The sequence below is a fragment of the Carex rostrata genome, chromosome 16 (assembly GCF_964058835.1).
Source record: "Carex rostrata chromosome 16, lpCarRost1.2, whole genome shotgun sequence".
NCBI lineage: Eukaryota > Viridiplantae > Streptophyta > Magnoliopsida > Poales > Cyperaceae > Carex > Carex rostrata.
The window spans coordinates 7,380,874-7,396,712 of NC_135933.1; the positions used below are offsets into that span (position 1 = coordinate 7,380,874).

A 15,839-nucleotide genomic window follows, 5' to 3' on the forward strand; every position below is an offset into this window, starting at 1 on the left:
TGAATATCCCAAAATATAAAAAGGTATGTTAATTTTACACTAGAATAATGTGCTCTTAAAATTATTTATTTTTAATTGAAAAGATCAAACTAATTGAAGACTACGTTTCAAAAAAAAAACTTATTTTATAAAGTAATTTGAAGTATTAAATTTTCATAAGGTAGTTCAAAATTTGACTAATATAAGTTTTACAAGAATCTATAATTGTTGCAGATTAAAAACTTTTAAAATTACTGAATAAGTGAAATTTTCTTAGATAAAGAATCTAAATTGTTTTGCAAGTGATATGTAAGAGAATATAATTCATAGATGCAATAATTGGACATAATTTAATTTCATGACAGTTTTTAATACAAAGAATGAGTTTTTGTTTCAGCATATAAGATGACTCATTCGTGTGATCTTTTATCAAATGGCTTAGTAATTTCTTATGATAAAAGAAATCAATTTCCAATTTTTTATAAGTCTTTCGGCTTCAAACCACATAGATAATATTTTTTTGCCTGCTATATAACATTGAGAAAGTATTGCTCGTAATTTTATATTATTTTTTCTTGAATTCCTTATTTGATGTTAATTAGATTATCAATAAAAATTTAAAAACTATCCTCCTAAAGTATTTTTAATAAATAATAAATGTGACTTTCCATTTTTATAATTCTCTTGATTTTAAAACATAATTTTTAATCATTTGATATTATTTTTTTAAGAAAACATTGCTCACATTTTTGACATATATTATACATCATAATAAAAGGAATTACACCCATCATTTTTCATTTTGGTTCAAGGGTCCAGAGTGATTAAAAGAAAATAAAATTGTTCAATAACGTGCCTTTTTACTCTGAACATATTTTTTTCCGTCTTTCTACTTTATATGTTAGTTATGTTATCCGTGTATATCTATTTTGTTTCTTATTTAAACGGCAGATATTGCATAATTCATTTGCTGATTATTGCCTTTCTATTGTTCGTTTTAAAATGCATCCACTTGAGCTACAAAATCTACAATGTAGCGCGCATTCATGCACTAATTTATATAAAATGTCTTTGTATATAAAATTTAAAGACATCATAGAAAACATCATAAAGGCATATTATTCAGAATGATTAATAATTGAAAATGGTTCAAGTATTTTTATTTTTGTGTTTTATTATTTCTCAATCTCCTCTATATAAATTTAAAAAAATATAATAAGATTTTAAATTTATGTAGGGTATATTGATAACTTTAGTCCGACCACTTCATCGGTCTTAAGCTCACAGTTAAGCCAAGTACAACAGATTACTTACTCCCACTGACACGCTTATAAAACGTGAGGAGATAGATGGAGAGGAGGGGGTACGTTGCGGCTGTCAATTCGAGTAATAAATCTTACAAGAACATGGTCTATACATTTGACTTCCGGAACTAAAAAAATATGCCACAAGAGGAGTCAAATGTCCCAGGAGACGGTCTGTGAGCCTAGTCTATATGGATATTCATCGACCGGGTGGTATCTAGCGTTTCTTTTCATGGCTTTTGTAATACTTTGAATTTGGCCTTATTTAATGTCTATAATATTACAGAATTAAATCGGGTTGATTAGCTACTTGGTTGAGAAGGAAATGTTCCCTAGACATTGTCTACTGGAGATTGTGTAGAACGAGACATCTTATACCGTTCTTTTGTTGACTTGATGTATACCGGAGATTTTTCAAAATATAATGCAGGTCTCTGATTGATGGTAATCGAAGTGTAATATTTTCAAATAAAATATTTTATTGGTCAAATTAACAAAAGATATGTACAACATTTTAATCAATAAATAATTTGTTATTATGAATTTATAATAAAGGAACTATCACTTGATAATTATTTATTTTGACTATTTTCAAAAATAAGGTTTAAGTTTGAAATTCAGCATTAAATGTATAATTTATCTTATTTATATATAGTTAATAAAATATAATGAGATTTGCTGAATTTTTCATTGCACATCAAGTGACATAAAATTTCAACAATGCAAAATTAAAAGTTCATCAAACAACAATTGAATTGAATGAAATTTGAGTATTATGCTATCTATGTTCAATAACATATACCATAACTTTACTTTTTAATTTTCAATTTTATTTGCATTTTCTTAAATTCATTGTTAAAAAATAATAAAAACAAATGTCAAGTAATCCCTCTTCTCTGTGATTATTGATTAGATAACCAATTGTCATGCAACAATGCAACCATTAACGTTCCTTAATATAATTTCGAGGATCCATTCCATAGACGGATAAAGAATTATAATTTCTAATTTTAAGTTCCGAAAGTGCTTAATTTTGTAGAGAAATCCACATGCAGATAAAAACAATCTTTTCAGAAAGCATAAAATTACAACACAAAATTTCATAATAATATTCTAAGCTTTCTAACACGAGTGATGTTTAAAGCAAGAGATTAAATTATCCGAGTTGTACAATTATAGAACCACACGTTTAGTGTAAGATAGTTCTACTGAGATTCACGAGAGTTTTTATTGCTAAATAAAAAATAAAAATACAATTACATCCGTATACTGAAGTATATTTTATTTTTCAAAAAATAAAAAATGACTCAGCTACTTTTATTATTATTATTATTATCCTCGTTATCATTTTTTTCAAAAATGGAGAATGTCAGTAGCTACTTTATTTTTACTGTCATTGTTAATTTTTTGAAATAAAAAATGTCAGTAGCTACTTTCATTATTATTATTATCGTTACCATTTTTATTAAAGAGAAAAATGTCAATAGCTACTTTCATTATTATTATCGTCGTTACTATTTTTTCTAAAATAGAAAACATCAGTAGCTATTTTCATCTTTATTACCGTCGTTACTATATTTTATTAAATGAAAAATGACAGTAGCTACTTTCATTATTATTATCGCTGTCATCATTAAACCGAACCAATCCATAAAAATCATTCAAACACATAATATAAACCATTACAAGAAATGATAATGCTATCAAACTGAATTATAAAGTACGTATAATATTTACTTCGGTCAAAGTCGAATCAAAACCATTTTGTAATTATATTTAATTTTTTTTATCATTTGTTATTTTTTTCTTTCAAGTGATATTTAAATAAACTGGAGTGATATTGATATTAACCTGAATTCTGAGCATGATAGTAACAACAAATTGGATTTGCTATTAATATTAAGGACATGTACACGGTGAATCATATCATTTGACAAAAAAAATAAAAAAAAAGGGTACTCTTAGAAGTTGTAATTGCTAGTCAAACAGTTGCATTTGAAGTTCACATTAATAATCCACAAAGAGAACTAAGTTTTAATGTTATTTTACTTATATCATATCATCAACATCCTCATCCTCATCCTTTTAATTTTATTTTCTCTCCTTAATTATTATTATTACTATATATTATCAAATAACTCATACTTTCATATGCTTTCTTCTCATTTAAAATAATGTGTATTTCTATAAAATTTCCATGTCATTACTATAGTGCTGTTTTTATTATATAAATTATTAGTTTTAAAATAATATATATTTACGTTTAAAATTTACTTGATTATAATCTTCTATAGAAATTATTATTGCTAAATCAACTTATCTTGAAATAGATTTAATTTTTTGAGCTAAGTTCAAATGACAATTTAAGTTATTCCACATATTGTATGTTGGTGACATTTAATTTGCAGTTTTAAACAACTAATTGGCTTCCAAGATTAACTAATCATCGGTCATTTTCTGATTAATCGGTTGGTAATCCGCAAAACAATTAAACATATATATACTTTGAATTATGAACAATAATATAATATTTTGAATGATATATTTGGCCGCCAATACCAATTAATTAATCAAGACTTATAGTCTCCATAACCATTCAAATTATAGTTGTAGTATGCAATATAATGCTTAATTAGTGTTATGGACAGTTAATATTTTCTCAAGTTTTTATGGATATTTCTGAATAAATAAATAAATAAATAAGAATGCCAAATTGTCTGTCAAACAATATGCCAAAAAAGAAAGACAATCTGTAAACTGGTCACAGAGAGCTCTCAACATATCTAACTATTTTTATGAACACATCATTTTCATATAAAAATCACAATTATGCCAACCAAATACATGTTTAGATTAGACCGGACCGGATCCAGTGAATAATCAATGGGTTGAGATAAGCACATGGGGTTGTCCTGAGCGATGAGCAAAGGGTGTACTGAGTGGCCGTAATGTTCACACGCGTATGGGGCTCTGCATGCATGGGCCACGGCTGACTTGCACGTGCTCCTTCCCCACCTCATCCCAATTATTTTATGAGTCAAACTGTCAAACGACTCAAACCTATCAGGAACCTATTCTATATATTGATCTATTCTATTCTCTTTTTATACATACATGCATGATTGATTGATAGATGATAGTATGATACATTGATACCTTTCCAATTTGTTATTACTAGGCTATTTCTGCCTTACTGGTTTTATTTCTGTATTTAATTAGTACGAAAAATAAATTAAATTATTTAATTTTTATATCTCCCGTTCACTTTCTTTGTGTTGTTCTTTCCCTTTATTTTAATTTCCTTCTCAATTCATTCAATTCATGATTTCATTCATTCATTTTCAAGCCCAGAGATGCATGCCTCAGATGCATGTATATAATTGGAAACACGTCATCTTTCCGCAGCATATCGTTTTGCATTAAATTAGTGCATCTTCAATTCAAGGTTACATTGCTCCGAATTTTAATTTGTTGGCTTGTAGCAATATAAATTTTTTAATTATAAGGTACGAGCAAAATTTCAACATCTCGATACTTAGTAGACACGCAGACCTATAGCTGACAAGTGACAAGTAGACACTTTAATAATTTTTTTTTGTTGAATTTAGAAAATTACGTATTATTTTATTTATCGTTGTAATTGAAAAAGTTACGTACTAATACTTGACATTATTTAAAACAAACAATTGAGGATTAAGACGGTACTTTTTAATTTGCTCTCAAAATAAGAATAGTCGCGTCTGTTTGATTTCATTTTTTCTTGTTTTGCCGAATCTCTTTAGCCTGTAAATTATTGTTTTATCAAAACAAATTAATATGCAATATGAAAAACTAAAAAAATAATTATTTTGTATTTTTGTTTTACATCATTTACTTGTTATTTATTTTACGCGTTTGGAATGTTATTTTCTAATTTCATTAGCAACTCATAACAGCAAAAAATATCTTTATTTTGAGAAACTTGATAGTGACTGTTAAGTGATAAGAAAAAAAAATCACGTCATTATTTAAAAATATTACAAACATCAAACATTATATAATTATTCCATAAATATTACGAACAATACGAAAGATCCGGAAAGATACACAAACCTAGTATGTTTAAATTCGAGATTCGTAAAAAATTAATGCTGCTACCTTGTAGTTTTTTAAAATTTTAAATGCTATAAAAAATTGGGTACATCGCGTCCCTAGATTTTGTTTCACAAGTAAGGGCCTGTTCGGTGAACAACTGTTCACCGTGAGAAAAAAAAAATTGCTCAGAAATAAGTTTTTATTTCCACGGTAAACAGTAAAATCCAGTTCAAAATTTTTAATTCCCACACCTATTTTTATTCCCCACTTTTTTCCGAACGGGTCCTAAAAGATAAAAATGATTCAGTGCATCCTGAATTGGCGTTGCTGATTAATTAATTATTTTTGTGGTCTCGATGTTTGAATTGTCAGCCGAAGAACTTTTAGTCCGACCGACTGCAAAATGCGGCGATGTTCTGACAACATTTTACAATGACATTAATTAATATATTTGAACAGATACAGTAATACAAACAAGCACACGAAAAATTTGTAAATTTTCATGTATGGTAAGTTGGTTACTTTCATTAGAATAATTTTGCTGTGAACTTGTTCATTACTTTCAAGGAAAATTTACAGCGTATTTATTAAAACTTTTAAAATAGTTTATTTTTTCATGAAAATATCTTAATATTTAATATACTCGTATAAATTTAACATTTTCTTTTTATATTATATTTTAGTTATTAGATATGTCATTTAGTTATTTTAAAAATTAAATAGATAAATATATCGTCACTTTCTTTCAAATAAAGATGTCCTTTCAAAATTGAGACATGATTGAATTCAAATGTGTGGCATGAACCAATTAAAAGTGTTTGTGTGTGTTTGAGAAAATAATGAAATTGATACTTTTGTCCAATCACCGGCAATGGCACGGGTCCTATCCTCTAAAGTAACTTAATCTTTAAGTTTGCATTCTCGCCGTCTGATTAGAATTCCGATCAATTTAGTAGTACACCCTTACCAAATTAATACAGATTGGACGGTCCGCATCCAAACTCAAAGGTTGTGTTACTTTAGTTTGGGATCCGATTCCCACCGGCACGGACCCCACAAGAGCCAGAAAAAGCCATATAGCATTGACTATTCCACTATCCAACAGATCTTAACCTTTTATGGTTTTAATCAATGGTATTAATAATTCATAATACCGTAAGAATCTTTTAAGGCCACCAACTTCATTTCTATTTCATAGTCATGAACGTCGACTTACAATTGTTTTTTATTTTTAAGAAAAAACATATAAGGTGGATGTATACCTGTTAATTTTTTAACAAAACTAGATATTTATGTTGTGCAGAAAAGACAATAACCTCGAAGGAGGAGATGGTTAAACAAAATTTGGCGGTTATCAGTGATTTGTGTATCTCAGTCAATTGTCAACCATTAAAACAAATTTTGGTGATCACCAGAAGAAAAATAAAAGAGAATGCGGAAATAGAAAGTAAAAAAGAATAGAGACATCAGGTTTGATATGGAGTTTACAATTAGAGGAGGGATCAAGTTACAACAAGTTACAACAAGGATTATTTACATTTTCAAAGTCCAAATCGTCGATCCAAACCGTTAGATGTGATCTCTACAATAAAATGTGCTTGGAGACCAAATTTTACATTTTTTGGAATTTTTTTACTATTTATTAAGATGGGTACAAAATTCAATGGTATGAATTTGACTAGTTTTTGTACCCACCTTAATAAATAGTAAACAAATTCCAAAAAATGTAAAATTTGGTCTCCAAACACATTTTATTGTAGAGATCACATCTAACGGTTTGGATCGACGATTTGGACTTTGAAAATGTAAATAATGCTTGTTGTAACTTATTGTAACTCAAAAAATGTTGTAACTTGATCCCTCCTCTTACAATTAATATACTGTTTAAATCAAGTCGATCAGAATGCTTGCGCTGCATCCAATCACATAACAAGAATCAATTCTTCTATGATGCACGCCACGTGGCGTGTCTTACTGTGGTAAAAATCGTTGATTAGAACAATTAGTGATCAGGCGTACTCCAAATTGGTAATTTAATTTTATGGTCAACGAGTATATTTTCATACCCCTTAAAAATGACTTTATTAATAAAACATATGTGTACGGGTATCAATGGGTACGATACGGGTAAGATAAAAGTATTTTCATACCCATACATACTAAGAATGAGTTTATCCATATCATATCCTTACTAATTAAGAATTGATTTTACCTTATCCTGCCCTTATCCATTAAAATTATCAATTATGAAATAGTAGTGGGTGAATAACGAATAATACTAGTATATTAATTAGTTTTAATATATTTTACAAATAGAAATCAAAACTCATTTATTTTGCACATGTGCAATGATATTATTAATAAAAAAACAAAAATAAATATAAATGTGCAATAAATTTCAACTAAATTGTATTTTTTTTATAAAACAAGATAATTCAAAAACAAAAATACATCTTCCAACAAATTCAATTATTTAACTAAAAAACAAGACATGCAAATAAAAGTAATATGTTTAATATTTTTCTGATAATAAAAACAATACACTAAATAACAAAAGTACTCACTAATTATTGCTCAAATATTATCATATTATTATATTTTATATAATTAGGGTAACAGATACGGAATAGTCTTTACCCGTACCCTTACCCATTTAGCTAACAAAAAAAACAAATCCTTACTCATACCCGTATCCAATAAGCTAACGAAAAAAAAATTTATCCATACCCACCTTATCGAATACGGTACGAATCGTGTAAATGGTTAAAAATATATCATTGACATATGCATGTGGGGGGATATAGATAAATTATCGCAAAAGAAATTAATTAATCCGTCATCAAATACGATTAGTTGGCTGCTAAGGCGAATTAGTCACATGTGATTAATTTATTATCATAAGTTCACAACTAAAACTTCGAGGCCATTTTCTATATGTGAAAAATGATCGATGATCTTATAGCATTACCTCTTTGGTAAATTCCTTGGTTTTAACTAAATGAGAACATAAACTTTTGAAAGGTTGAAAATATTATGAGATATTGTACATAGGGACGCAGTCACGCAGATTTAGTATATCTTTTATGGTATGTTGACCAAAGTCAAAGCATAATGTAATAAATAGCAATTGGAGATTTTACGCCAGTGCATTCGCGGCTTTTGCCTAAATTAATCTCTCTCTCTCCCCCACAAATGTTGCGTTTGCGCGCCTTCCTCGGCCTCCCGCGCTATCCTTCCTTTCTCTGTCCTCCAATATGGTTGCAACTCTCCAAAATTGAATCAAAACCAATCACAAAATCACAAAAGATATCTTCTTTCTCATCTCTTTCTTTCTTCCCATAGAATGAAACCTTCTCATTATCCCAATCCATCATAGTTGTAACCTCATTATCATGTCCAAAGTTTGGGACCGAACCTTCAAAAAGCACCACCTTCCCCTCAATCGGCGAAGCCTCGTCTTTCCAACAATGTCTACCCCTCCCACCACCCCTCCCTCCACTAGCGAAGGAGACTCTAATCCATATGAGCAACAAACAATTGAACATGTCGATCGACATCTCCCAAATGGAGATTTCTACACCGGCAATTGGCGAGCCTGCCGTCCTCATGGCACGGGGAAGTACCTCTGGACAGATGGATGCATGTATGAGGGAGAGTGGAGGCGGGGCCGTGCGAGCGGTCGTGGCAAGTTCTTATGGCCTACTGGTGCAATGTATGAAGGAGAATTTCAAAATGGATTTATGGAGGGGTTTGGGACATACACTAGTTGTTCGGGCGACACTTATTGGGGCAACTGGTTACAGAATCTGAAGCATGGACATGGCAAAAAGTCATTCCCGAATGGAGATTATTATGACGGAGAATGGAAGCATGGGTTTCGAAATGGGCACGGGAAATATGTGTGGAAAAATGGCAATGAGTACTCAGGAGATTGGATGGCTGGTGCAATCCATGGTCGGGGTCTTCTCGTTTGGACAGATGGCTATAGGTATTCTGTACTAGTTATTTTAACTGGCATTTTCAGATGGCTTATGTTGATGTACATTGTATCTATATATCAGCCAAGACATTTCACATTTCATTTTATATATTTGTATATTTTAAATGGTAGTCTAAAATCTTAATGGATTAGAAAAGCTTCATGTTGATGCAAAATTATTAAGCTATATATGTTGTCAATCTACATTATTATTTAATTAAGGTTTATATATAATCTGCTAATAGGCGTCTGAATTATAGTATATATTTGGACTAGGTGTCTCTTTGGTTTGAATATCAGTATCTATATATAGTAGTTGAGCCATTTGCTAAATATAAAATTTTGTCATCATTTTATGATTCACTAATATCAAATAAAGTTGATTTGAGAAGATAAGAGAGCCAATTGCTCACTATAAAAAGACTTATTTTTTTATAACAAAAATAACTTCACAAAGACTTTTAGAAACCAGTAAATTCGAATTAGGGCAGTGCACCAAATTAAGAGAATTATTTTAGTTTTTAGTTCCAAATAGCAGAAAAGAAATGAAAGAAGATGATTAATTTGTTTAATTATAGACCTCCTTCCTAAATTCATTACAAGTAATTAATTCATACATATACATAGGTATGATGGTTGCTGGAAAGATGGTTTACCAAATGGAAGTGGCACTTTTAAGTGGCCCGATGGCAGTGTCTATGTTGGCTGTTGGAGCATGGAGAATGGCACACTCCAACAAAAAGGTGTATATTATCCATCTCAGAATCCAAGTTCTCCAACAACCAGAGACCCAGATATATTCTTCACATTAGGCCAAAGCGATTTCGAGGTACGAATTTAATTTAACATTAATCATGTTTCAGTCATATACTCATATGTGACAAAGTGACAAGTGTGAAACATATTGCTGATTTGATACTCATCTTGTCGTCTTGAGTAAGAAGATTTACCAATTTATATATGACCAAACTGAAATTTAATAATGATCTTGATCTTTAATTGAATTGATAATTAGTTTGAATGAAGGATTATATAGCATAATATAATGATACAACCTTTACTAGGTATGCCCAGAAGAGGTCTTGACAGTGATGCCAACCATGAAGAAGCTTTGGTTCAGGGGACCTTCAAAAAGTGCAATTTCATTTGCTGGTTTGACAATTGAGGACGACGTCGAGGGGGATGATGATTGGAAAGAGGGTGACATGGTGGCCCCAACGATGAGGTGGCCACCTATGGAGATAAAGAGACAAGGAGAGACTATCTGCGCAGGGCATCGAAATTATGAACTCATGCTTAATCTCCAACTTGGAATCAGGTACAATGGGTTTCTAATTATTAGGATTGTGAATAACACTTGGAATCAGGTACAATTAATATTCACATTTGACTTAAATATTGCCAGTTTTCATGAATAATAACTTGCTAAATGGCAATCCATATATATTTTGTTATCATTTAGTATACTTACAAAACCACACTAAATGGAGTGTATTTTTGGTCGAACATCTTAATTGGTAATTCATGAAACTTTGAGGAATATGGGCATGAAGAATATATCAACATTGATAATCATATAACACTAATTTGTTTACTCTGAATCTAAAGAATGATACATTTCCTAGTAATTTTAAGTATGTAGTAATAATTAAATTCCTCTAATTTTGATAAAGATTTAGTCAAGGAAAAAAATAACAAGCACGGTTAATTATTTTGCCTGATTATTCCTATTATGTCCTTTTTATCTTCAGCTATTTGATTTTTACTGGTTAAGCTCTTTTGTTTGGTTGTTTGAATTGTGGGGGGCAGACATGCAGTAGGGAAGCAATCTGCTCCAACATCACTTGATCTCAAAGCATCTGCTTTTGACCCAAAAGAGAAGGTCTGGACAAGGTTCCCTCCTGAAGGATCAAAACACACCCCTCCTCATCAGTCTTGTGATTTCAGATGGAAAGATTACTGCCCCATGGTTTTTAGGTTAGTCAAACAATTCTATACATGCCGCACTGATCCAAACTCAAAATATGGATTGCAAATGAAGGCACATTTTGAAAAACATATTATCTACATATATGAGATTGAGATCATAAGAAGCAAGAAAACACACTGAGAAACATGACAGATTAAATGGAGCAATATTTTAAAAGTATATTTTTTTTACAGGACATTACGAAAGCTGTTCAAGGTAGATCCAGCAGATTATATGCTTTCGATTTGTGGGGACAACGCACTTAGAGAGCTCTCATCGCCTGGGAAGAGTGGAAGTTTCTTCTATTTGACCAGTGATGATAGATATATGATTAAAACAGTGAAGAAATCGGAAGTAAAGGTAAATTAGTTTCCTCTGTCCTCATCTCCATGCCATGTTTTGCTGATATCACAATTAGTTTCCTCTGTCCTCATCTCCATGCCATGTTTTGCTGATATCACAATTAGTTTCCTCTGTCCTCATCTTCATGCCATGTTTTGCTGATATCACAATGGAACTATTTTGCTCGTTCCTTATCCTGACTTTTAATTTCATCACAATTACTGTACTTCAATAGGTTCTTTTGAGGATGCTTCCATCCTATTACAAGCATGTGCGTTCATTTGAGAATACTTTGGTAACAAGATTTTTTGGCTTGCATTGTGTCAAATTAGCTGCGACAACAGTTCAACGAAAGGTTAGTAAAAAGTTAGAAAAACAATGGAAAATTAATATAGTATAATTTAACAACCATTAAACTTTGAAAACATAATGCAGGTTCGATTTGTCATAATGGGCAACCTCTTTTGCACTGAGTATCCCATTCACCGGAGATATGACTTGAAGGGATCTTCACATGGTCGCATAACTGATAAACCAGAAACAGAGATTGATGAAACTACAACTTTGAAGGATCTTGATCTTAATTTCATTTTCAGATTGCAAAAATCTTGGTTTCAAGAGTTTTGCAGGTAATATTTCTATTAGTTTTGCTTGAGACTATTTTTATTAATGATATTTAAAATTTTAATTTCTTTGGGGTACATATACATTATATTTGTGATAATCTTGCAATTATTTGTCGTTATCATGGCACAATCTAGACTCAAACTGTTTATTTGTCACTAACATGGTGTTAATCTTGCATTTTTTCTTTGAAAGAAAGATTATGGTCAAGCCCTCAAATTCCATTTTCATTATAACAATCTTGCATTTATTTCTTTATTATTTCTCTCTTATTGTTTATTATCCACTTGTATTACTTTTACTTTGGATCGGTTTTATATTTACTAGTCAATTAGTGCACAGAGGCTACTGGTTTATTTTTAAAAGTTTGGCATCTTATCAAGATAATCCTATTTAATTAGGTACCATTTGAAAACTACATACTGGTAATGGCCCACGGTTATTATGGATATTCTTTTTAGAAATTACTACAATTATATTGCCAGTAATTAGACATATGGATGTGTTGAATATCACGTCCTTCACAATTAGTTAAGACATTATCTTTCATATAAAAGATTTACATATTCAAAACTAAATATCTACCTGACGGTGTCTGTGTTGTGAAATATATAGCCTACCATATGTTTCTTCTAAGTGTCTTGCCCTTGTAATCATTTTGTTATTATTATTGATAGACAAGTGGATAAGGATTCTGAATTTTTGGAGCAAGAGAGAATCATGGATTACAGTCTTCTAGTTGGGGTACACTTTATCCCAGGTATGACACCTTTTTTACTGGTCAGTTTCAATTGTTCAAATAAATTTTCACAATGCTCTAATTCTTGAACATTTAAACAGGTGATGATACTGAGAAGAAAATTACTGGCACTCCTCATGCAGATGACTCTGAGACAAGGTACTGTCCAAGGAAAAAAAAAAACACTTTGATTGATTTTCTCTTCATACATGCACAACATAATTTTTGTTTGGTTGCTATTGGTGGATGTTTAAAGTGTTTTGAGTGCTACTAAAGCCAATTCTGACCATCTATAGATAATTTAGGTTCAAATCTTTGATATTTGAATTGATGTTTGATATATCTTTACTATGAAACTTTATCTCTGGATTGTGCTTTATATTCAATAAAACCTAGTCCAAATCTATAATATTATAAATTTTTGTCATTAATATATTTTTTAGGTGGTCTTCAATCAAATTAGGCATCAATATGTCAGCTAGAGTGGAACAAATCATGAGCAGAGGCGATATTGCATCAGATCTAATTGGAGAACCAACTGGTGAATTTCATAATGTGATATTATACTTCGGAATAATAGATATTCTCCAGGATTATGACATCAGTAAGAAGCTTGAACATGCATACAAATCCATGCAGTATGACCCAACCTCAATCTCAGCCGTTGATCCAAGATTATACTCGAAGCGATTTCGTGATTTCATCTTTAGAGCTTTTACAGAGGATTTGTAACTTCTTTTTTATTTTGCTTTCCTAATTAGTAATGAAGTATTGAAATTAACCAAGAAAGGTTTTATGCTAGAAGCCCAAATCTAGACATGGCATGCTTGCACATGTTTAGATTATAATTGATAGATAGTTTAATTCCTCATACTATTTTTTCTATTAATTTATAGTGCGCATATTTTTTTTTTCTATTGAGTTTGTGAATATTGTAATTGAACAATTTATTGTTGAAGTTTTCATTTAAAAATGTTTAACAGAATATTTACACAAAGTTGTTTGATTTTATTTCTCCTTCAATTTTAGATACCCTTATATTAATTACGGCATATCCTAAGAAGTGTTGTGTCCGAAAAAGAACTATCAAGCTTATCCAAAAGTTGGAGTGTCTTTTATGTTTATTTGACAACATGGCTTTTACATTGTCAAATTATAGGAAAAAGCTGGAGAAAATTATATAAAATATTTTTAAACCGATTAAATAATTCATATAATTTTCTTAAGTGTTCAATTAACTTTTTTGAATGTAGCAGGGTTATGCCTACTAAATTTTATTGAACCAAATACAAAATTATAGACAAAGAAAGAGGAGATAAAAAAAGAAAAGAAAAAGAGGAGTACAAAATTATCAACTTTGATTACTGTTACAGGGGTAACAATTTTAACAGAACAACTTTGTCTTCATGCAGCGCACAATCCAATGTGCAGCGCTGTTTTGATTCTATAATTATTAATTAGTGCGCTGCATGAAGACAAAACCGATCTGTTAAAATTTCTACGCGTTTGCAGAATTGCAGTAACGTATGTGTTCATCGTCCGAAGTCCGAACAAGATAAGTTCGTATCACAACCATTCATTTAGTAAAAATAGAATCATATTACAAAAATTAACAGTGTCACAAATACTTTAACAGTGATACTGAACAAATGTAAAGCAGATTGATGTACTTCATTAAGATGTTGAACTATTAATGCTCAACAAATGTAAAAGGTAACTCGTGAGCTATGATCAACTTAGCAATTATTTCTCTACACTTCAATTGATCATAACACTCATTCGGGTTCACATCAGGTATAGTACTATCAGGTTCGAATTTAAGAAGACATTGATTTCTACCTAGTGCCCTTTTTATTTTAGAACAAGTTTTAATGTGTCGTTCAAGAGATGTTGTGGGAGAAATTTGAATGTATGATGAAACTATGAATATTACATAGGATTTAATGAGGCAATGCTGATGTGGCAGAAATTTACTTGGGATTGAATGTGATAGGGATTAGATGTGACAAATTCTAAATTAACGAATTATGAGCGAGTTGAGGCATGCTCATACTCGCTCATTTATTAAATGAGCGAGTTTAAGTGAGCATTTAATAAGCGAGTTATGAGTAGCTTATGAGCAATTTACTCACCCCTAGACACAGGATTGATTATCTACTACCTACCAGCAGTCAAAATTTTCCCATTTAATATAAAAGGCACAAAAGATCATAGCATGAGTTGAATGCACATGAGTCGGCCATGGGTGAACATTTTTTGGAAAAGTATTGGGGGTCAAACTTTTACAGGTCTCAAATATATGTAACTTTTATGTGTTAATTGAATAATATTGAATTTTCAAAATATCGAATATATGGAACAAAAAAAAGTTAGATATCTCTACCTCTACTAAATAATTTGAATAATATTTATTCCCAGGATCATATTTATCAACAAAATAACATCTCTAATTTTTGTATATTAGTTAAACTAAAACTTGTAACTAATTTTTGTCGTCATATTTTATAGGTTTTAAGTAATTCCTTGAAACGTATCACTATTTTGGACCACTCTAGGACCATTGTGTGTTTTTTTTTAAATTTTTTTTATGTTTGTGCTTAACTTTATTCATTTATTTATATAAACTTATTTGATTATATTAAAGATAAGTAACATGATTATTTTTTCGTTGACATGAAATGACTAATAAATATAATTTATTTTTAGCTTAATTTTATTCACTACAGTAACACTTTATTTAGTTCAGATTAGTTAAGACAATTTGCTTAATTAATTACATTTTAATCATCAGTGATGAAATACATTGGCATCTAGATTCAAAAACACACA

At 30.3% G+C, this 15,839-nt stretch overlaps 1 protein-coding gene across 1 annotated transcript; it reads left to right on the forward strand.

The window, feature by feature from the left end:
* Positions 1-8,535: 8,535 nt before the first annotated feature.
* LOC144567862 (phosphatidylinositol 4-phosphate 5-kinase 4-like) lies at positions 8,536-13,960 on the forward strand. Its single transcript, XM_078318069.1, has 10 exons — positions 8,536-9,345; positions 9,964-10,165; positions 10,401-10,654; positions 11,146-11,313; positions 11,500-11,665; positions 11,883-12,002; positions 12,083-12,276; positions 12,949-13,031; positions 13,112-13,169; positions 13,454-13,960. Exons 1-10 carry the CDS (start codon positions 8,750-8,752, stop codon positions 13,740-13,742), a joined length of 2,130 nt encoding a protein of 709 aa, XP_078174195.1. The 5' UTR covers positions 8,536-8,749; the 3' UTR covers positions 13,743-13,960.
* Positions 13,961-15,839: the final 1,879 nt, after the last annotated feature.

Bases quoted from the DNA above. Each gene is read 5' to 3' on its own strand.
- LOC144567862 (XM_078318069.1), top strand. From the start codon at position 8,750: ATGTCCAAAGTTTGGGACCGAACCTTCAAAAAGCACCACCTTCCCCTC. The intron at 10,166-10,400 runs GTACGAATTTAA...AACCTTTACTAG, and splicing joins TAGGCCAAAGCGATTTCGAG to GTATGCCCAGAAGAGGTCTT. The intron at 11,666-11,882 runs GTAAATTAGTTT...GTACTTCAATAG, and splicing joins TGAAGAAATCGGAAGTAAAG to GTTCTTTTGAGGATGCTTCC.